Source organism: Dendrobium catenatum, unplaced genomic scaffold, assembly GCF_001605985.2.
Source record: "Dendrobium catenatum unplaced genomic scaffold, ASM160598v2 fragScaff_scaffold_1684, whole genome shotgun sequence".
NCBI classification, from domain to species: Eukaryota; Viridiplantae; Streptophyta; class Magnoliopsida; order Asparagales; family Orchidaceae; genus Dendrobium; species Dendrobium catenatum.
Genome location: NW_021320146.1, coordinates 191793 through 214200, shown reverse-complemented (window position 1 = coordinate 214200; position 22408 = coordinate 191793). Strand labels below are relative to the sequence as shown.

The window sequence follows — 22408 nt, the reverse complement described above, 5'->3', positions numbered from 1 at the left end:
CGGTAAATAGTGAGAACACGTGGCACTATTTTACTGGCGTCCGAATGTAGAGCTACGTTAGGTGACTGGACCAAATAAAAGTTTATACCTTAGGGGGCTGTTTGGTAGCACCCAAGATTTCATTTAAGTAGGATTTCGTAAATTCTTTAAATCCGAATTTACGAAATCCTGGTGGGTTAAATCCTGAAAATTGTTCGGTAACATTCATGATAAATTCTGTTAAATTATGTGTGACTCTTTGGTAATTCCATCCAGTATTTAAGGCGATTAAGATAATTGGCATTTATTCCTAAGATAATCAAAATAAAACAAGAGAAATTTAAATGAAATATAACAAAGCTTTTCTCATTAATCATTTAATTCTAATACTAATTAATTATTTAATTAATATTTAAAATATTATATATTGATTATTCTATTTGAAATCATAATCATACTGATTATTTAGAAATAAATAATTAATTAATTAATAATCCCACTAATAATTTAATTAATTTTTAATTATTATTTAGTTAGTTTTAATTATAAATTATATTATCATTTATCTCATTAATAACTTAAGAATTCTACTACTCATTATTTATTTACATAGGCGCCGCCAGCTCTGCTAGGGTTTCCCTCTTCTCTGGTTTGCGCCGCCAGGCCTTCCTCCTCCTCCGGCGTCGCCGGAGGTTTTTGCGTCCATGGATTCTTCTTTTCCTCTTTCAGATTTTCCCCCTCTTTCTTCTGCTAGAGTTATCTCCCCTCTTCCTCAACGCAACTGGAATGCCGTTTTTTCCCATAATGTTTCCTCTCCCGATGAGCTTCATCTATCTCACTACCCTCAGGAACCAGAAATTGTTCCTTTCTCAGAGGAAAAGATGCCTTCTGGAGCTGAAGATTGGAGTAGATGTCTTGTAGGTTATTATATTGGAAGAAGGACATACTACGAGGCTTTGCTCGGTGCGATTAACAAAACGTGGAAACTAAAAGGTTCGCTTGGGATGTTTTCGCTCAGCGACGGGTTCTTTATGTTTCGCTTCTCTTGTTCGGAAGATTATGATTCTGTTTGGACAAAAGGCGTTTGGTTTCTTCTTGGAAAACCATTTATCATGCAAAAATGGCATCCAAAGTTTAAGCCTATCAAAGAAAATTTTACTTCTGTTCCCATTTGGGTGAAGATCCATGACTTACCACTTGCATGCTGGAATTCAGAAGGGATCTCCCGTATTGCGAGTAAAATTGCGTTCCACTTGCTGCGGACTCCCTCACCGCGAAGAAGACAAGGCTGACATATGCCAGGGTTTGTGTCTTGGTAGACTGCCATGCTTCCTACCCTGAAGAAATTAAAGTTTCTCTGGATGGTGATATTGTTGCTCTAAAAGTTCAATACGAGTGGAGACCGACGCCTTGTGATCACTGTAAGTCCCTTGTTCACTTCTCCTCCTTCTGTCCTACTAAACTGATTGTTGAAGGTGAGAAAGCCATTGGTTTTTCAAATAATCCTCCACCTCGGGGTAGAAGTCACAGTAGGAAAGCGAATAAGAGACCCTTGTCCAAACCTCTGGTGGATAATCATGCCTCTGCTTCCTCTCCAGCTCTGATTATTAACCCTAGTAGTGAGGTTCCTGTATCAGACTCCTTACAGGACCCCATACATCATTCATCTCCTGGTCGTAATGGTATCGATAATCTAACGATTAAAAGGAACGATCTTGGACAAGACCTTCATTATCAACCAAATTCCCCTTCCACAAAAAATTCAAGATCTGAACAAATTTTATCTTCTCTTAAAGACCTTAAGAGTAAGATCCCGGAGGATCAGATGGCTGACACAGTTATTAATTCGGGACAAGTTATCCCAAATCTAAACTCTCCAACTGACGCGAATTCTATCTCTTCAGGGAAGATCTCTAGCTCCACGATTAGACCTCATGGTATTATTTCTCCAAATAGGTTTGAAATTTTACAAGAGAATGAGGAAGTCTCAAAACCAGTGGACACCATCACCTCTGAAGAATTGAAAAATCCTTTCTCTAAGGATAAGTCTTCTACAAACCAAAAAAAAAAAACAAGTGAATACAAATGTGAATGTAGGCAAAAAATATGCTAGGGGAAAGCAATCAAAGAAGCCCCAAACCTCCTCATCCTCTTGATGTCTCTGCCGTCAATGGCTGCTTGGAACGTTCGGGGCTTTAATAGGCCGGATAAGTTTTAAGCTGCAAACGCTTGGTGGCTTCTTTCAAGCTTGATTTATTGTGTATCTTGGAAACAAGGATACACTCTTCTGCTTTTCAAAACCCTTTTTTTGAAACTAATCATTTGATCTTTCCTTATGAAAAAAGTTGTAACAACTTTAATTTTTCATCCTCGGGGAGGATATGGGTTAAATGGAATGCTAGCAAGATTGATTTTGCTCCTACTCACATTTCTCCTCAATGTATTTCTGGTATGATAAAAAGTTGTCTCTCATCTCTCTTTCCAAATTTCTTTCATTTATGCTTCTAACAGCAGTATTGAAAGGAAAAACCTCTGGGATCAATTTGAAGCATTCTCCCCTCCTTCACGCATTCCCTGGGTTGTCTTAGGTGATTTCAATTGCTGCCGTTTCGTTTCTGAAAAACTGGGAGGTTCGCCTCTCTCTCAGGGTTCCCTTGCTGACTTCAATCGTATGATTTTTGAAAACTGTCTGTTGGATCTTCAGACTGTTGGTAGCAATTTTACCTTGTTCAACCAGCAGGCTGACAATCCGATACACATTAAGCTGGACAGAGCATTGGTTAATGATGTCTGGCTTAAAGATTTTCCTTCTTCATTCTGTTCCATTCAATCTCCCTCTACTTCTGACCATTGCCCACTTATTATTCACTCAGGTGATGCTCCCAACTCTAATTATAGATTTCTTTTCAAGAATTATTGGACCAAACTTGACAGGTACTGGAGCAATGTGCTGGATGTTTTTTCTAGTCCTTTATCTGGGAATCCTCTAATCTCTCTGTGTAACTCTCTCAAAAAGCTTAAGAGCAACATCAAACGTGAAGCATGGTCCAACTTTAATTATATCAATTCTCAGCTAGATGATCTTCTCAAAATACAATCTTCCTGTTTGGCTAAGGCGCAGGCCAAACCTGATGACCCTATTCTTAATTACACACTCAAAGAGATTAATCATAGAGTTTATGATCTCTCCTCTATGAATGCCTCTTGGTTGATCCAAAGGGCAAAAGAGAATTGGCTTAAGCAGGGTGAAGAAGATCTTAAATTTCTTTTTTCCAAGGTTAAGAGAAGACAAGGGAGTAATAAGATGGCTGTTAATTTATTTGCTGCTTTCCCTGGTAGTAATAATAGGGAAGTGATCAATTGCATTGTTCAGCACTTTCAGGGGCTCTACAATCCTTCCCCCCCTTCATTATTGGATGTGAGTTTATTCCCCATTGGTAACTCTCTCCGAAATCTTTACTGGGAATTTTTATCCTGCATGGTCACGGACAGGGAAATAAAAAAATCTGTGTTCTCAGGGTCTTCCACATCTACCCCTGGACCGGATGGTTTTAATTACCATTTCTACAAAACTAGCTGGCTCATTTCGGGGCCTTTAGTTTGTAAAGCTGTTAGATCTTTTTTTGAAAAGGGTTACATTCCGAGGGGTGTCAAGGCGACTATACTTGCTCTTATTCCTAAAACTAGGAATGTGCAGTCTATTTCTGATTTTAGACCGATTGCTTTATGTAATACTATATACAAAATTATTGCAAAAACTTTGTCCAATCGCTTAAAGCCCATCATGCCTCATCTTGTTAAGCATAATCAATCTGGATTTGTAAAATCCAGGATTTCTACTAACAATATTATTCTGGCCAAAGAAATATTGTACATGGCTAGGAAAAATAGCATATATAAGGTTTTTTGCGCCAAACTAGATATAAGGAAAGCGTTTGATACGGTTTCCAGGGAATTCCTATTAAACAGGATGCTTCAAAAAGGGTTCCCTAATTCTTTTGTGAATTTGATCAAAGCATGCACATCTGATGTGAATTATTCTGTATTGGTGAATGGTGCTATAGAAGGTTTTTTCTCTTCAACCTCAGGGCTTAGGCAAGGATGCCCGTTAAGCCCATATTTGTTTTGCTTAGTGATGGATGCTTTTTCTGCTCTATTAGATAATGGTGAATTCAAAGGGATTAATGTGGATGATTTCTCCTTATCGCACCTACTATATGCCGATGATGTATTAGTTTTTGGTGAAGCTACTGTTGAAAACTGTCTTTGTCTCAAAAAAATTATTTCCACCTTTTCCAATGCTACTGGGCTTCACGTGAACCTTAGTAAGAGCTCAATTATGTTTCCTAAGTTTGTAAAAAATCATGCTGAGCTCTGCAATATTCTCTCTATTCACAATATCTCTGAAGTTATTACCTATCTTGGTATTCCCTTATCTTTTAATCGGCTAAAAGTTGCAGATTTTTTACCTTTAACTGATTCCATTTCAGTTAAATTGTCGGGGTGGAAAGCTAGTCTTTTATCATTTGCTGGTAGACTTCAATTCCTAAAATACACCATCTTGAACTCTATAGCTTACTGGATTCTCGGTGCCATTATACCAAAAACTGTCTCAAAATTTTTCAAGAAAGTGTGCTCTAAATTTTTGTTTTTTGGGGATTGTAATGCTGGGAAAAAATTGCACTTGGTCTCTTGGGATAATGTTACCAGACCTAAGGAGTTTGGGGGGCTTGGCTTGCCATCTCTAGCTTCTCTCCAGTTTGCTTTTAATTGTTCTATCATCACCCGGATGTACAATTTGCAGTCCCCCTTATCTCAATGGCTTACTAGCAGATATATCTCTCCCTGGAGTCCGATTCATTCGTTTGCTACCAAATTTTGGAGGGATGTCTGTCTTACTGCTGGGATGGTTAAATATAAATTTTCTTTTAAAATCACAAGGAATGCACCTATCTCCTTTCGGTGGGATCATTGGTTATGTAACTCCAGGGTGGAGGAGTTTTTAGCTACTCAAGATTTGAATTATCAGTTCCCTACTTTCTATTCTAACAGTCTTGTTAGAGATTTCATTTTGGGAGATAATTTGGCACTTCTTTCCTGCTTTTCTCCTTTGATGAAAAGTAATATTTTAAATGTTGGCATTGAGGAGGGATATATCTGCCTTTGGTGGGATAATAATAAGGACTGTAAGCATTATAATTTTGTATTAGAGTTTTATAAAAGTCATCCCACTGTTTCTTGGCATAAATTTATTTGGGGACCTAAATTTGGCTTGAGATATTCGTGCTTTTCCTGGTTAGCTCTGGTTGGGGGGATTAAAACAGCTGAGGTTTTAAATAAAAGGAATATCTTGGTTCCTTTATCTTGCAGCCTCTATTTTTCTCAATTGGAAAGTGTTGCTCATTTATTCTTTGAATGCCCATACTCATTCAATATTATTAGAACCTTAATCCGTGGGTCTAATTGTTTTTTAATGGAACCATCCCTATTGCAACTGCTGGAATGGATTGATGGTAATGGCTTGGTATCTGTTGAAGAGAAAAATTTCTTCTCCTTAATTGTCTGTTGCTGTGTCTATTTCATCTGGAAAGAGAGAAACCAAAGAAGATTTAATAATGCATTTAACAGTAGTAAGTCCACTGTTTTCTGCATTAGAAAAGTTGTTCAGGCAAAGATCTCAAATTGGAAGAATTCCTCACATATGTTGGGAAAGTTATACTCCTGAAATGTTTCTATTTAACCCTGCTTCTTGGGTTATTTCTCTCGACTTTGGCTGGAATGAAGTCGCCATACGATGCTATGTTGGTTCGGGAATAGCCTGAGACAATGATGATGCTCCAATACATCCCCTTGGATGGCTCTCGAGCAACCAGGGGATTAATCACAACGATATTCTATTCAATTTCTCTGAGTCCAGGCTATGGTGGCTTTGGAGCTTTGGTCCCTTTGAAACTCTATGGTTCATTTCTGCTTTTATTCAATTATCTCTGTAGGCTATTCGTTATAAAGCCATTTTATTTGTCTTAAAATTTGGGTTATAAGGTGGATTTTTTTTCATTTTATACATTTTAAGGTTCCTTTGAGCCTTTTTTCTTACTTGTATCATCTATCCTTATTTTTTAATAAAAGGGCTATGCCCAAATTTTCCCAAAATTTTTTTTTTATTATTTATTTACATTATTAATTATATATTTTAAATTATATTAAGTAAGCTAATTAAATTACCTTTAATTACTAATAATTAATTAAATTAAATTAGCTATTTAATTTATGCACTAATTATACTGTTCGGCTTTTTGGTCGTTGCTGTTCGGCTTCGGTGCTTCGCGGGAGGTGTAGAGATCGCATTCGGCTCCCTCGTTGCCGTTCGAATTTGCTCCTTCAACGACATTCCCTTCTCAGATCGGAAGTTACGACATTTTGATCGGAAGCAACGACGGGAGCTCGGTCGCTGTGAAGATAACTTTCTCCCTTTCGCCCGCTTCTTCGGCCAAATCCCGTAAATCGGCCAAACTACAGGATTTAGTAAATCCGGGATTTACTGAAAAAAGAGGGAAACGGAGGATTTATTCGGCCGTGAGATTCAGGGCGTTCAAATCCTGTTGGCAGACAGCCCTTAAATCTTGCATCCAAGCAGCCCCTTCATTTCTCCCTCTTGTTCAAGCCGTGCGATGCAGAAGTCCGAACGTTTCGTCCTTAGACTCGCCATATTCTCTCGGTTTCTCCTGATATCTCTAATCATCACGTGGAGACTTCTCTACCCGCGCTATGATTCTTCAGCTCAACTTAACCCTAGCTGCCTCTCTTCGTCTTCGACGGCCGACGAGCTATCGCATTTGAAGGAAGGTGATCGAGTCCTATGGCCGCGGGCTGGGGCGGCGATCGAAGGAAGCGTTGTATGGGACAGCGTCTACTTTGTCAGGATCGCCGAGTGCGGTTATGAGTACGAGCAGACCTATGCTTTTCTTCCACTCCTCCCCCTGTCAATTTCCTTGCTTTCGCGATCCGGTGAGGGGATAGTTCTGTTCTTTACACTCATTTTGTTTTGTGCGACCAAGTTAATATTTTTAATTTTTTTTTATAGTGGTTACGGATCTTTTGCAGTTTTTGCTCCTTTGATCCCTGTGATTGGATATAGAGCTGTGCTTGCGCTGTCGGGTTATGTGCTGAACAACATTGCCTTTGTTCTTGCTGCCATTTATTTCTACAAGTAAGCTAAGACTCGTGCAATTAATATTATGGATTATTTGCTTGAATCATATGTTGTAGTTGATCCTAATGAATGTTGTTGGAGAGGGCTCTTGTTGGGTTTAATTTAGTGAGCGATGGTGTTTACTAGTGCTTTAAGGTTGAAACATATCTATAAAGAAAAAAAGATCAGTTCACTTTAAAGCAATCAAAATGGCAAACCTTTTGAGGACCGGGGCTGCCAAATGTATTCCTTTTTGTAAGCTAAACTTATGCGCTTTCATTGACTGTGAAGAGATTCTCAGTTCAGGCTTCTGCATAACTCAGTTACAAACAGAGAAAAATGGTGAAGGAATTTATTTGATTGAAATTCATCTACATTCCACCTTGAGTCTTCTTTAGATATATATATACATACTAAATGTGAGTAGTGGAGAACATTTATTCAGTTATAGAATTGTAATAATTTCACGCTTGAGTAGTGGAGAACAGTTTTGCTAAGTGGAGATATTGAGTTGCTGCTCCATTTCCTTTGTAGTTGGAATACCGTTATTACCACCCCTCAGGACTAAATACGAGACAGGAAATTTGCATGAAATATTTAAAGAACAACTTTGGATTTCTCGTTATTAACCACTAAAACCACGAAATAAAACAATTAAGCGGTTACATCCGTTTAGGCTAAGCTACGCGAGAGACTAAGCAAAGTCAAAATATTTAAGAGAATTAAAGCAATGCGTACAAAGTAGCTTTCATCATAACCTTGATCTAACAAGAGGTCTAAAAGCAAAGAAGTAACAATCCTACGTTACTAATGGACGGTGACAGTGGAACAAAATATCTTGCTTGAACAATCTCCCTACGAAGTAGTAGAATAGGAAAGTACACGATTCAATGAAGAATATCACCTTTGCGGAGAATCGTCTTGATCCACCTTTGCGGCGAATCGTCTTGATACGCCTTTGCGGAGAATCGTCTTGACACACCTCTCAAATGGTAGCAAAAGAAAGAATCTTCTCTTATAAGCGGAGAGAGGTTAAGTCCCAAATCTTCTTCCAAAATCCAAAAAGAATTTCAGATTTTGGTTCCAAAATCTGAGTCCAAAATGTTAGAAGACTTCCAATTTTTTTTCAAATTCTTCCACAAAGCTGAATAATTCTTTTGAAGGAATATGAAATATTTCAGATATTCTTCTCTCAGAAATCTGAGAGGAATTCCAACTCTCAGTGTAGGGAGGAAAAAACTTGCAGCCAGAGTTATGGAAATCAAACAAATTGACGTCAAGGAGGAGAGGAGATATGAGAGGGAGGGGTGAGACGGGTGACAGGGAAAGGAGGCCGGCGGGATTGAGAGGGATTGGGGCTCTTCTTTCCTAAATCCAATATCCAATTTTAGGAAATAAAATAGAGTCTAGGGATGTAAGGAAATTTCGGCTAGGCTGAGATTAGGGGGAATTGAAATTGTTTCCTTAAAACAAGGATGGGGATTAGGAAACAATTAAGGATTTAAGCTAAGAGGGGCCGGCGGCAATAATGGGCAAGAGGGAATTTGAGGGTGAGGTGTCATGCTTGCATAAATCAAATTTAGGATTAGGAAGATAATTAATCAAATCCAATTGAATTTGAAATTCAAAAGACTTGATTTAAGAACTTTCCAAAAATAGCATGACAAATTAGGAAAGATTTTCAAATTCAAATTAGTTGGATTTGAATTTTGAAAATCTGTCCAAAATTAAATCACCCAAATTAGGCAAGGATTTCAATGGGGATGAGGAGGTGGATGGTGGCCGACGGCTAGTGGTTGGGTTGGCAGTATGAGGGGTCGGGTGGGGTGTTGGCCGTGGGTTAAGGGAGGAGGAGGGGGTCGGGTGAGGTGACCGACAGCTTATGGTGGAGGAGGTGGGAGGGGAAGTTCGATTGAGGGGGTGACGATTGCTTGGAGTTGGAGAAGGGTTTGGGCGTAAAGATGTCCGGTGGTGGTGGTGGAAGGAGGAAAGACAAAGACAAAGATAAAGAAAGACCACGAACCCAGCCGTCTCCAGGGTTGGTGGGTAGTGCGCAAGCTTCCCTCTCCTAGGGATCTCTCTCCATCAAACACTCAAACTCTCACAAGAGCTCATGCAAGAAGACAAATGCAGGAAAATTTTCTTAATCATTCATTAATTTCAAAATAACAAGATGAATGCTATAAATAGCCTCATACAATGACTTAAAACAACAAGGACTCAAATATCCTTAATGGGCTACAAGACTCAATCCCTCAAGCAAGGGTAAAAACGGAAAATGCCGAAATAAAAAAAAATTACATCAATAAGTAGACAATAATAAAATCAAAAGTACATCGTGTAAATCGTGGCCGTTGATTTACGGCCACGTCGATGGTAGACTTTCCAACTGATGTCCCCATCATGAAGGCTGAACTGTGAGCTTGGTTATGACATGTTGAAATTGTTTTGTTGGAAGATCTTTGGTTAATATATATGTTGGTTGGTCTTTTGAGCTAATATGAACCACTCAAATTTCTTTAGATTGTATGTGCTCTCTTAAGAAATGATAGTCAATTTCAATGTGCTTAGTTCTAGTGTGGAAGACGGGATTGTTTTCTAATGCAAGAGCTGATATATTATTGCGGTGTAAATCAGTGGGATGGGTTGTAGGAATACCGAAGTCATTTAGTAACTGATGTAGTCATATAATCTCAGTAGCTTTTGTGGCAGGTGTTTGGTATTAAGCTTCGGTGGAGCGAGCAACATTGGGGCATTTCATGACACTCCAAGAGATTAAGGTGGAGCCAAGATAGGTACAATACCCTATGGTGGATTTGCGAGTACTAATGTTACTAGCCCAGTCAAAGTTAGAGAAGGAGGTGAAAGTATAGTTGGCATTCATTTGATGCCAGCATTGTAGAGTTGTATGCCCACGTTTGGCATAGATTTGGCAAATAACAGCTATGGAGGAGCAGCCTTGACGAGGTACTAAAGGAGCAGTTGGTGGATGGTTTGCGGAATGTTGACCGAGATGTCCACGATATTTGGAAGAGCGACCCTTGTATTTGTAGTGTTGAATGAGAATCAGGTGATGCAGGGGTTTTGGCCAATTCAACAACAATGTTAATCTCTTCACTCAGAATAAGAGAATATAAGTTTCTGAAGGCTTATCAGATTTAGTTGAGTGCAAATAGAGGTTTTAAAGGATTGATACGATGATGTTAGATCGTTTAGGATGTAGAGAATAATGTCTTTGTTGTCTACTATAGAATCGGTTGTTGCAATGTTATCTATCAATGTCTTGATTTCAGTAAGGTACTAAAGCATTGATAGATTCTTCATATTAATATTGTGAAGTTCGTTTTTGTGTTGAATGACTCGAGAACGGTTGGTAGATTGCTGCTGACGTTCAATGGTGATCCATATATCTCGTGATGATTCAAAATTGATTGCATATGGAAGGATGGTGGGTGCGTAGCAGCCGCTAAGTTCTTATCGATGAGCTTCCATTGACCCAAGGTAGAATATAAATGGACTGACCATTGGAATCGATGAACATAGAGGGCGGCATAACAGTCGACCCGTCAAGAAAGCTGATGAGACCCTTTGCTCGAACTAATTTGAGAATTTGTGACCTCCATATTGGATAGTTTTCATTATAAAGTTGGGTAGGTATTGTTGTCTTGATAGTGGATATGATGAATTTTAGAGAGGGAATGAGAGAATCATTGAGTGAGGATGGTGATGCAGTGAACATAGAAGTGGAAGATTGATCCATTGTAGAGTTGTTAGGGAACCGGTGCTCTGAAACCATGAAGAGATTCTCGGTTCAGTGCTTCTGCATAACTCAGTTACAAACAGAGAAAAATGGTGAAGGAATATATTTGATTGAAATTCATCTACATTCCACCTTGTGTTTTATTTACACAATACATGATATATATATGCTAAATGTGAGAAGTGGAGATCAGTTGTTCAATTATAGAATTGTGACAATTTCACGTTTGAGCAATGGAGAGCAATTTTGCTTAGTGGAGATATGGAGTTGCTGTTCTATTTTTTTTTGTAGTTGGAATACCGTATTATGCTACAATGTAAATTATCTATGAAATGTAGGTGGAGTTTTTTTGCTTTAGGAATCACTGCAATGGGTTGGAGAAAATAGTATTTATAGCCTAGAAATTTTCTTTGCAAGTTTTGGAAAGATGTGATTGAAAAATCAAATGGTTTAGTGTTCTTTTGCAAGGATAATGCAGACTTGGATGAGTTGTTGGCTTGCCTTCATTAAGATTTGGAGGTCTTGAGTTTGATTTATAGAAATAACATATCTTCAAATGCATGGTATTGTTTTAATGTGCTATGAGAAGATCATAGACTCCAAGATTATGAGTGTGTCTGATAGGTATTTTTGTAGGCAAATTAAGTGGTAGATACAGAACTACTCAAAGATTCTCCTTTTTAGAAGATTTTTTGTTCCTGATACAAGGCTTCCAATGGGTGTAAACTCCTATTGTTAATTATCCATTTCGACACAGGAAAGAATATTGATTAGCAATAGTTGTGAAGCTCCATAATAAATTTTACATTATTACAATTCTCCATTTAGTATTTTAGTCAAACTTGCTATGAGATTTTAACATTCAGATTTTCCCTCTTAAGAAGATGGTGGGATTATTATGATAAGATTGATCAATATCCAATGATTCTTTCATCTTTAGGTTTGTTGGTTACCTTAAATAATTTGAGAAAAAACATGGATTAACTCGATCAAGGAAACCTTTTTGACCTAGGGTCGAAAATTTGCAAATGAGGCCAAATTTGTGGTATGCCTAGGCCAATAAAGGGGTTTTAGCCTTCATGGGTTTATGATGTGTTCTAGTCCTAGGAACAATCTACTATGACTTGTTAGATTGGCCTGAAGGAGTTGGCCATCGTGCTGTAGGAGTTGCAGGATGTAGGATTGTCGATTTTTAGTCAGTCTTGTAAGGAATATTGTACTTTAAAAAAAATAATTGTTTTGTTGGTAGTTTTCAATGAAAGTAGATACATGAGGATGAATGGTCTTTCCTCTAGTCTTTTCTGAGGCATTGAGTCATCATTGCTAGTTGTATTATGTGGCAAGATTATCACCTTGACTTGAACTTCCTCCCTTGGGAAGTCTGGATGCACAATTTTCTTTGGAGAGCAAGTAACATATCTTTGCAATATGTTTAAGATGGGCTTAATGTAGACCATAGTTTTGACAAAAGCGGGTGCAAAGCTGTTGCATGATGACAATTTTACTTCATATGATCTAAAGCATAAATAAGGTAATGAGGACTTCCGACCATGGAGAGTCTACCGGAAAAGGGGCCGACGATCTATAGCCACGATCGCACCACTTTATTTTGAAGTTATCATTTGTATTAGATTTATTATTATTATATGTGTATTTGATTTATTATCGCAGTTTGTCTGCTTTTACCCTCACTTGATGGCGTAGTTGTTTGTGACCCTCAGGGGCACTTTTGTCTTTTATCTTGCTATTGTATTTTGGTTATTTAAAGCCCGCTCTTCTTTCTTTTGAGGGGATAATGATAATGAAGAAAAAATTTTTGCAATTGTGATTTGAGAGTTTAGAGAGTTCTTGTGAGAGGTTGAAGTCCCAAAGGCGTGGGCATTTGTATTACCCATCAGCTGCAGAAAGAGTTTGGGCTCGTGGTTCATCTTCTCCACCAACTTTCCGTCCTTATTTCTCCTAGCTGCCACCTCCTCCACCCTACATGCCGCCGGCCACCTTTACCTAGTCCTTAACCGACCCCTTTCCTCCATCTCCAACCCTAGCCGCCACTTCATCCTTCCCCTTAGCCGCCGACCACCTCCTTCCCAAACTGCTAACCCCCCACACCTTCTCAAACTGCCAGCCACCCAAGCTCTCCATCACCTCCACAACTCTCTCCCTTCAATCAATGCTCTCCAAATTTAGTGCATCATAAATTAGGAGAGTTTTCAAAATTCTAATTTTAAATTCTTTAAAATATGAAATTGTTTTCCTAAAATAGATGAGTTAAAATAGTTAAGGCCCCATCATTCAAGATAATTTAAAATTTGAAAAGGAGATGCCCTAAATCTCCTTTCCTCTAAATCTCCTTGTTATGCCGGTCCAGCTTGGACCGGCTCTACCTGGACCGGCCCAGCCGGTCCAGTGCAGATGAGTTAAAATAGGTAAGGCCCACCATTCAAGATAATTTAAAATTTGAAAAGGAGATGCCCTAAATCTCCTTTCTCCTATCACTCCTTTCCTAATTTAAATTTTCAAACTTAACAACCTCTTTTAATCATCCAATTTGGTCCTCATCGAGGGGCCAGTCCACCTTTTCCTCTCTCCTTTATTTGGAGAAGATTTAATTCAAATTACCCTTTCCCAATTTGAATCCCAATTAACCCCCCATCCGGGGGGTCACCCCTCTCTTTCTCCCCTATATTTGAGAGTTTTCAAATTCAAATCTCTCTTAATTCCTCATCCACTTAAAGCAACAATTGAATCCTATTTCACTTATACTTAAGTCTTGTCTTATTTGGCTTACCACCTAAATAAGAAACCAATCCCAAGATCTTATAATTGCTTAAATTAAATTTCATATTTCCCTAGTTGTTTCCTTTCCTTATTATTTCCTCAAACAAGGATTTGACTTGTACGCTAGAGCTGACCAAAACACCCTCTCCTCTCTACACTGAAGTTCCTTCGTTTGATGTAATCACCTGAGACGGAGAAGTGAAGTACTTGCTGTCCAGAAACTCCAGCGACCCATAATTTTCTGTCCACTCATGGATGGCCATTCCTGAACGTGATCATGGCTTCATATTCGACGACTAAGGGTTCATTGACATCCACCTATCTCCTTTCTTCGACGTTGACTTAGAGAATGATATCTCCGTTGAAGATTACGAGGAATGAATCCTCTTCTCCCTTGCCACCGTTATCGATCAACGACAACCTCCCGTTTAGTCAGGTTGTTTGAGTGCTCTTTTATTTGTTTTTTTTTTTTCTTTTGATTATATATATGTTGTCTCGTGCGATAAACATGTTTTGATTCTATTTATCTATCTTTAAACATTGCAGAACACTCATCAACATTATTCTGGGTTGGTTGTGCTAGCACAACAACAACAACAAGTCTTAAAAAACAACAACAACAACAACAACAACAACGACAAGCCTTTATCCCACTATGTGGTCGGCTACATGAATCCTTTTTCTCCATTGTGTCATGTTAATGGTCAAATTCTCATATAAATATAATAAAGAAAGGGCATTTCTAATATTTTATAACAAAGTTTTTTTAGGTCTAGCTTTACCTTTTTTAACATAAGTCAAATCTAATACTTCTACTTTCCTAACTGGGTCATCGGAAGACCTCCATTTAAAGAGACTCTAATCTTATCTTCCACTAGAGCTGCTCCAACATTTTTACGTATATGCTTATTTCGTATCCTGTCTTTAAGAGTAAAGCCACTCATCCACCTAAGCATCCTCATTTCTGCAACACTTAAAATATTATGCTTCTCTTTTAATGGCCAAAATTCTACACCATAAAGCATTACAGGTTTCACTACCATCTTATAAAATTTTCCCTTATGTTTGAGCGGGACTTTTCTATCACATAATAAGCCCAATGCATTCATCCACTTCAACCATCCAACTTGAATTCTACTAATAATATCCCTATCTATTTCACAATCACTCTGAACAATAGACTCAAGATATCTAAAATATGTGTTCTTATTAATGACTTGATCGCCCAAAGTCACATTCCCTCGCTAGATCTATTATTACTAAAATTACACTAATATATTCAGCTTTAGATCTACTCAAATGAAAGCCTTTAGACTCTAAGGTTGACCTTCATAATTCAAGTTTACCTTCAACTCCCTCTCTAGTTTTATTGGGTTTGGCTTCAAGCAACTTCCTTAGCATTTCTTTCACGGCAGCGAATTTTCCATCCATCTTTTCATGGATGGATGCAAACTGATTTTCAAAATCTAAAATTGTCTCCACAAAATCTGATTTCAGTTGACCTATTTCCCCCTCCAACACTTCCACACTCTTTCTGACCATTGGTACCCTTAGATTGAATTGCTCTGATACCAATTTGCTAGGAAATACCAAGAAATTCTCTAGTAAATTCAGAGAAAACAGCTCCCTTGCAAGCCGATTTGGAGGAAAAGATGGAGGAATCACACGGACAACAACTATATTTGATGAAAGAAAAACAAACTCAAGCAAGACACAGTTGAATCTTCAATTGGAGAGGAAGATCCGGCTCTCCCCACTCTCTAGACGCCGCTAGTGCCCTCATAAGAAATAGGAACAACAAACTACAGCAAGAAACAGTTTAAAAATCTCACCCTAGCCTCCAAAACCTACTTAAACATACAATCCCTAGGTAAATCCCAAAACAGCTCCATCTATTTGAATTTTCCCTTTTAAAACTCCCTTAATTTTCTCTTAATTAAGCTAGTGGACCCACTTTGATGGGGCGGCATGCATAGGGGGCGGAACATGCTTGTTCTGCCTCTTATAATAGTGAACCGGTCCAAACAGGACCGGTCTATCAGCCTGCTGGTTAGCCCTGAAGCTTTTTTTTTTTTAAATGGTTTTCGTTAGGAGGGTTGATATGGTTAGGGGTCAATTTTGACATATGTTCTCGTCTGAGCAGGTTTCCTTAAAAGGCAATTATAACCTCTGAGAACCATTAAGGTGTTTGTAATTCGATCATCAAAATCATTCTTATTAAGTTTCAACTATCGGTTATTAACAGTTTTATTTGGTGAAACTTTTAATTCAAGCATTTGATCTTTTTGGTCACCTTTATCTCTTAGGAATGGTTAGTGCATAGCATTACTTTTGTTTAGGCAGTACAGTGCATTTATATATTATTATTTGGTAATTTGCCACCAAAAAATAGTTTTAAAATGGAAGTCTGTAAATTCTACCTTATTTTTCTTATGTTTGTTCTTTTTAATGTGATCAGAATTTCAGAACTCTTCTTTTAATGGTATATCTTCTTCTTTTACAGGCTATCATTTTTAATATTAAAGGACTCAGCAGCTTCCTTGCAAGCTTCTGTTTTGTTCTGTTTCAACCCTGCCTCTATATTCTACTCATCAATGTAAGGTTTTTATACTTCTAGAGTTTCAAACAATTAGAACTTTAAATTTGGCTTGGATAGTTACAACAATTTTGTTGTTGGCAGATATTCGGAGAGCCTTTATGCGCTATTTTCATTTTGTGGATTATTTTACTTATTTTCTGGTTCAAATTATGTGGCCATTCTCCTGCTTGGTGTGTGTGGTACAGCTAGATCAAATGGAGCCATTCATGCTGGTTATTTTTGCTTCAAGGCATTGCTTCAAGCTTTTGATGCCATCACCAATAAAAATAGCATCAGTGTAAGTTAGTGGGTCCAACATCTTCCTATCTTCGTCCATTGAATATAGAATATAAATTAAGTGCAACATTTATTAAGACATCCTTCTACGCATGCACAGTATTAACATAAATCCTCATTTAAGATAGTGTACTATTAGTTTTAGATGCATAATTCAACAAATGATGAGCAAGATGAAAATGCTTACAATAGTGAGTAATATATTGACATATTGAACTGTAGTCATTGGTAGAATTAGAAAGTAAGAGGGGAGACAAAAGAGTTTATCCAAACTTTAAGAAGGAAAGAGGGGCGCATACATGATTGCAAGAGATTTCAAGGGTAAAATTTTTGTGTTATACATAACTATTTATGGTTCTCATATCTAGGGAGGCAAGAGCTATTGCTAGCCCTCTTATTCCACCACTGAATGTAATGTTTGGCTTGCTTTAACTATGTAATTTTATATTACATAATTGTAATGCTAATGCAAGTAATTAGGATTACATTTGATGCCAAGGGTAATGCTTTTGAAGCACAATGATTATTTCGTCAATTAAATGAAAAAAAAAAGTCAGAGCATGATCTAGAATTGGATGTCTGGAAGATTTTTAGAATTGTTTGTAATTTTTTTTACAATAAGGATGATCTAGCATAATCCTTTCAATGTGATGGCAAGAGTTCCTAATTAGAGGATTTGTTGAGTTTTCTTGATGTAGGGACTTCTATCTTATTTTTTAATTCTTTTTGTTGCCACTACAATGCCTATTGTTTGCTATAGTTGTTGCGGTTGGCTATAATGTTTGTTGTTGATATAGTCTCACACTATTATTATAGTGCCCGAACAAAGAAGAGAGAATCTTTTGCGAGACTATTATTATAGTGCCCGAACAAAGAAGAGAGAATCTTTTGTGAGAGTTGGATTATTTTCTTTTGTAAGAAATAACTTATAAGTAAAAAAAGCAACTATAATTAATTTAAAATTGACCTTATAATTAATTCCACAAAAGAGAGAAATTAAAATTTAAAATATAACTTATCCAAAAAATAAATTCAAAAGTCATCATTACATTATTTTTTAATCACCATCCAATGGTTCAAATTTTCTGCCTTCTATTTTAATATGATTCTTTTGATTACAACTCCCAATTTAAACTTATTTATTTTGATATATGTTTTTTTTTTTTCTTTTCTTGCTATTGGTTTTTCTTTATGTTCTTGTAGTTTTGGGGTTTTGATTTTGTTGATGGTCCATCTTCCAGGACAAACTTTTAATCAACAATATTGATGCTCTTTTTGTGCTCTTACCAAGAAGAGAGCCCGTGCACTCTGTCAGAACCATTTGGTTTGATGGTCCTTCCCAACTCTTGTGAAGGTAGAATAATAGAACGACTAACTTTATAATTTTTTCCGCTTTATTCAAGCACAATTTTTTTTTTTACTTCTTTAGAAGATAACATTTATATCCCACAAACTATAACATACATCTAATGATAAATTTTCTCATACTATCTCATCAATAAAATCTTTAAAGAAAATAGACCTAAGAGTTGGGGTGTCAATTTTTGACACGACCCGAACCCAACCCGGAAAAATCCGGTTTTGGGTCAACCCGAACTCGAAACGGGTCGGGTTTGGGTTCAACAAATCAACCCGTTTTAAAAATCGGGTCGGGTTGACCCAGCAACCCGAAAGTGATACGAAAACTCATTTTTGACCCGAAAACCCGAGATTGACCCGTTTTTTACCCGAGATTGACCTGATTTTTGACCCGAAAACTAGCAATTTTGGGTCAACACCGGGTCATTCGTATCCGATCGGGTTCGGGTCCAGAAATCTGACCCGTTTTTAAAAACGGGTCGGGTTCGGGTTGACCCAAATAGTGTCGGGTCAGTTCCGGGTTCGACCCGAACCCTACCCGTTGACCCGAATTGACACCCTACCTAAGAGCGCATTGTTGAGTTAACAAACATTGTTGTTTTGAAATTAGCTCAAAGAATAAAGTTTCGAATGCTAAGTTGTGACCAACCCCAATCTCTCGACCAAAGCTGCAAAGAGAAGATTATTTTCAGTCTTGATCTAAAATGGCATCAATATTGATGATTTTACTTGAAGCTTAAGATGGAATAATTCACTAGTATGTGCATGCAACATCGAAGATAGTGGAGGATCTGCCTTTGTTACTTCTTTGACCTCAACTACTTTGTGGTGAATATTTTTGTCTTATCATCTTATTTTTGCCTCTTCTTTGAATATAAATTACAACTATTTTTATGTTTGTGCCCTTGGATTTCGCCTATGTTGCACCAATACAAATATGACGACACGGATACGACACGATACGGATATGTGACACGACAATTCTTAAAATTACAGGATACGACATTATAATATATAAATCATACATAAAAAATAACAAATTAATCAAAGCATAATATTTGAAATGACAAAAAAATTGAAAGCAACATCATGTGTAGGCTTGAAGCATTGTATCTTATAATATCAAAATAAAAGTAAGCATTAAATATTTAAATGTCAGTACAACAACAAAAACAAAAATATAAATTGTCCAACATATGAAGTTTGAACTATTCAATAGAAGGAATGATAAGATTAGCTTCTTCAGTGGTTTGTCTTTGAATTTCGATATCATCTTCAATGAATATCATGGCTTCCAATTCAGGCTCATCAAGTGAAAGATTAGCAATTTCTAATATTCCCATATCCTTAAGAGATTCAAATCCATCTCTTGCAACATCCCACATCCTGTTGTCTCCTTCCATATAAGTTGAAGTTTTCCTTGAGAGAAGCCGAAGGTTTATATGCACATAAACTAAATCTTCAGCCTGTTGTGGAGTAATTTTATTTCTCTTCATTGATTGGATGAACGAGTATGTGCTCCAATTTCTTTCACAACAAGATGAGGATGAAACTTGACCAAGCAATTTTATGGCGATTGTTTGAAGTAGAGGTGTTGAAGCTCCATGTATAATCTACCACATTTTTTGATCAATTCTCCACCTATCACGCAATGACTCTTGGTCACCAAAGTCTTCTAAATAACCAAAAAATTTAGCAAGCTCAATATCTCTACCTTCTCAGTACTGAGCAATACCGAGCAGTACCGAGCAGTATTGAGTACCGAATACCGAGTACCGAGCAGTATCGAGTACCAAGTACCGAGTACCGAGCGGTACTGACTTCTAGTACCGAGTACCGAGCAGTACCGAGCGATACCGAGCAGTACCGAGCAGTACTGAGCGATACCGAGTGGTACTCGGTACTGAGTTCTGGTACCGAGCCTAAGATTAATAAAATGAAGAACGAAGAAAACGAACCTTCAATGCTCACATCGCCTTTACTGTTCGTGTTGTCGAGTCACTCCGTCGACGAAGGATTCTATCAGCTTTAATGCTTGCAATGTCGAGCCTCTTTGTCGATGAAGGATGATCCTGATCGCTTCTATGCTCGCGTCGTCGAGCCGCTCCTTCGATTATAACGAAGAAGACGAACACCTGTGCGGAAACAAAAAACCTAGCTCGCCGAAATGTTTAAGCCACATAAATGAATAGGGATATTGAGCGGACAGCCGAAATGAATAGGGCAAATTGCGGCTCTGTTTTATTTTTTTTAATAGGACACGCGTCCAATACAGCATGCCTCGTAAATAGGCGTATCCGTGCAACATAGGATTTCACATTAATGATATGGCGATCTACTATCTTGCTCCTTGAACATTCATATATATATATATATATATATATATATATATACGTTAGGTCTTTTTTTTTGCAATCAAATTACTGTTTGGAGAGTTTTCCACCAGATTTTTTGTGAATCGTTTGTTGTTTTTCTCCATCTTTGTTAGGGTTTAGTTGAAATATTCAAGCATTAAAAAAAAACTTGAAATATTCAAGTATTTCCTATCACAACCCTAGGGTTTTTGCCCAATGGAAAGAGTCACGTTTCTTTTGTCAACTAATATTGCTTATGTGATGAGTTTACTCTTGTCAACAATTGAAAAAAACTTAAATTTTGTGTAAAGGCTTTCATAAAGCCTTGCTACATATTTCATAAATATAGATTTTTTAATAAAAAATAAATAAATAAATTTGTTGCCTACATTCTAAAATTTTGACATATTCTTATACAATTTGTCAATTATCATGCTCAAATTATGCCATTAATTTCACTTTTCTTCTCGGTCTCAAATGAAATAGAATTGAGCTTTTAACAAAATTTTAAACTCTAATTTATTTATAATCTGATTATGTCAAAGATGATAAATCATAATTTTTTTTATTGTGAATTCAACCATATTAAAGCATGTGTTGATAATTTCAAGATTGTGAATTTGACCATATTGAAGTGTGTGTTGATAATTTCAAATTAATAAATATAATTTTCTCTATATCCAGACAATCATAAAATATGTTTTAAAAAGATCCCTTGTTTGAGATTTCAACTTAGGCTTCGTTTGTTTTTTGGTGTTATTGTAAAAGACAGTTTTAAAAAACATTAGTTCAGAAAATGGAATTTTCTAACGGATAAGCATATATAAAAAGCTTTCTCAAAATTGCAGAAAAATGAAAAAAATAGAGTTATTGGGAACGTGATTTAACGAACCAAACAACACAAAAAAAAAATCATCCGTTTCCAAACGGAAAAGACAAAAAAAAAAACGCTCAAACAAACAAAGCTTTAAGCCAAAGGAACTTTAGTTTTGAAAATCTTCTGACATTTCCATATTCTTCTCAATTTTCCTCATTGGTCAGGATTCTATTCGATAGGTCATTGTCTCCTATTGGATAGCCATCCGTATGTCTGGATTGGTGGTGGTGGAACAAATTTTGGTGGTGCACCTTAGTAGCAAGATCTTCAATGATAGTTTTCATCACAATCATTTGATCAACCATGTGCTTAGTCATATCTTCTTTCATGCTAAGAAGACCTTTAATTATTGATTATCTCTCCTGACAGTCGTAATACCAGTCTCCTTAGAATTAGCAATAGTATCATTCCCAATCTTTAGTTTAGCCATGTATTTTTGTGCTTATGGACCTCATAACAAATTATGGTTCAAAATTGGATGTGTGGAAGTCTTTGGAACTAAGGAAGAATTGGATTTTGGGGACAACAATTGCAATGAATTTCCAGTGTATTTGGAACTCACCCAAATATGAGGAAATTTAAATACACAAAAAATGAATTAGAATGTAAATTCCAAATGCACCAAATTTTACATTGCATTTGTTTTATTTCAAACTATATACCAATATTCTCAAAACCTGTGCATTTGGAATATTTTACACTCTTACTGTGCATTTGGAATATTTACACTCTTACTTTAAACAAAACAACCCTACATGAAAATGATAGGAAATTGATGCGGACATCAATACGAAGATTTGGCGCATCTATCATAGGCGGCGTCGTAAATCGATGTCCATTATTTAAATTTTCATTTATGTATTATTTTCTGAATGTTAGCTCTTGTTTTATGTATTTCCTATTTTATCCCTAGGATAATTTATTTGAGTGTTGTAGCCCGAGGGGCAATTTTGTAATTTTTTTAATTTTCTCATGTTGTGGCCTATATATATGGCCTTTAGCTATTGTAAGAGGGGGGATTATTAATAAAAAATTGGTGTTTTGCACTTGGGTTCTTTGGGAAGACGCTAGTGAAATCCCTATGGGAGGGATTTGGAGTTTCCACCAGCCGCAGGATGGGTCCGGGCTCGTGGCGTGAAGTCCCTTGGAGAAGGGCAACGTAGTACCCGTCAGCCGCAGGATGTGTCCGGGCTCGCGGTTGTATCTTTAATATTTTGTCTCTTGTTTTTTGTTT

General features: G+C 37.1%; 1 protein-coding gene across 1 annotated transcript in view; it reads left to right on the top strand.

Moving 5' to 3' along the window:
- The first annotated feature begins 6283 nt into the window (after positions 1-6283).
- Positions 6284-22408, top strand: part of LOC110092468 (GPI mannosyltransferase 2-like) — a 29823-nt gene continuing 13698 nt past the window's right edge. Inside the window, exons 1-5 of the mRNA XM_020817064.2 lie at positions 6284-6987; positions 7084-7189; positions 16213-16305; positions 16390-16585; positions 17826-17938. Of these exons, the coding sequence (XP_020672723.2) occupies positions 6651-6987; positions 7084-7189; positions 16213-16305; positions 16390-16585; positions 17826-17936 (843 nt within the window). The 5' untranslated portion in view covers positions 6284-6650 and the 3' untranslated portion in view covers positions 17937-17938. The remainder of the gene's footprint in view (positions 6988-7083; positions 7190-16212; positions 16306-16389; positions 16586-17825; positions 17939-22408) is intronic.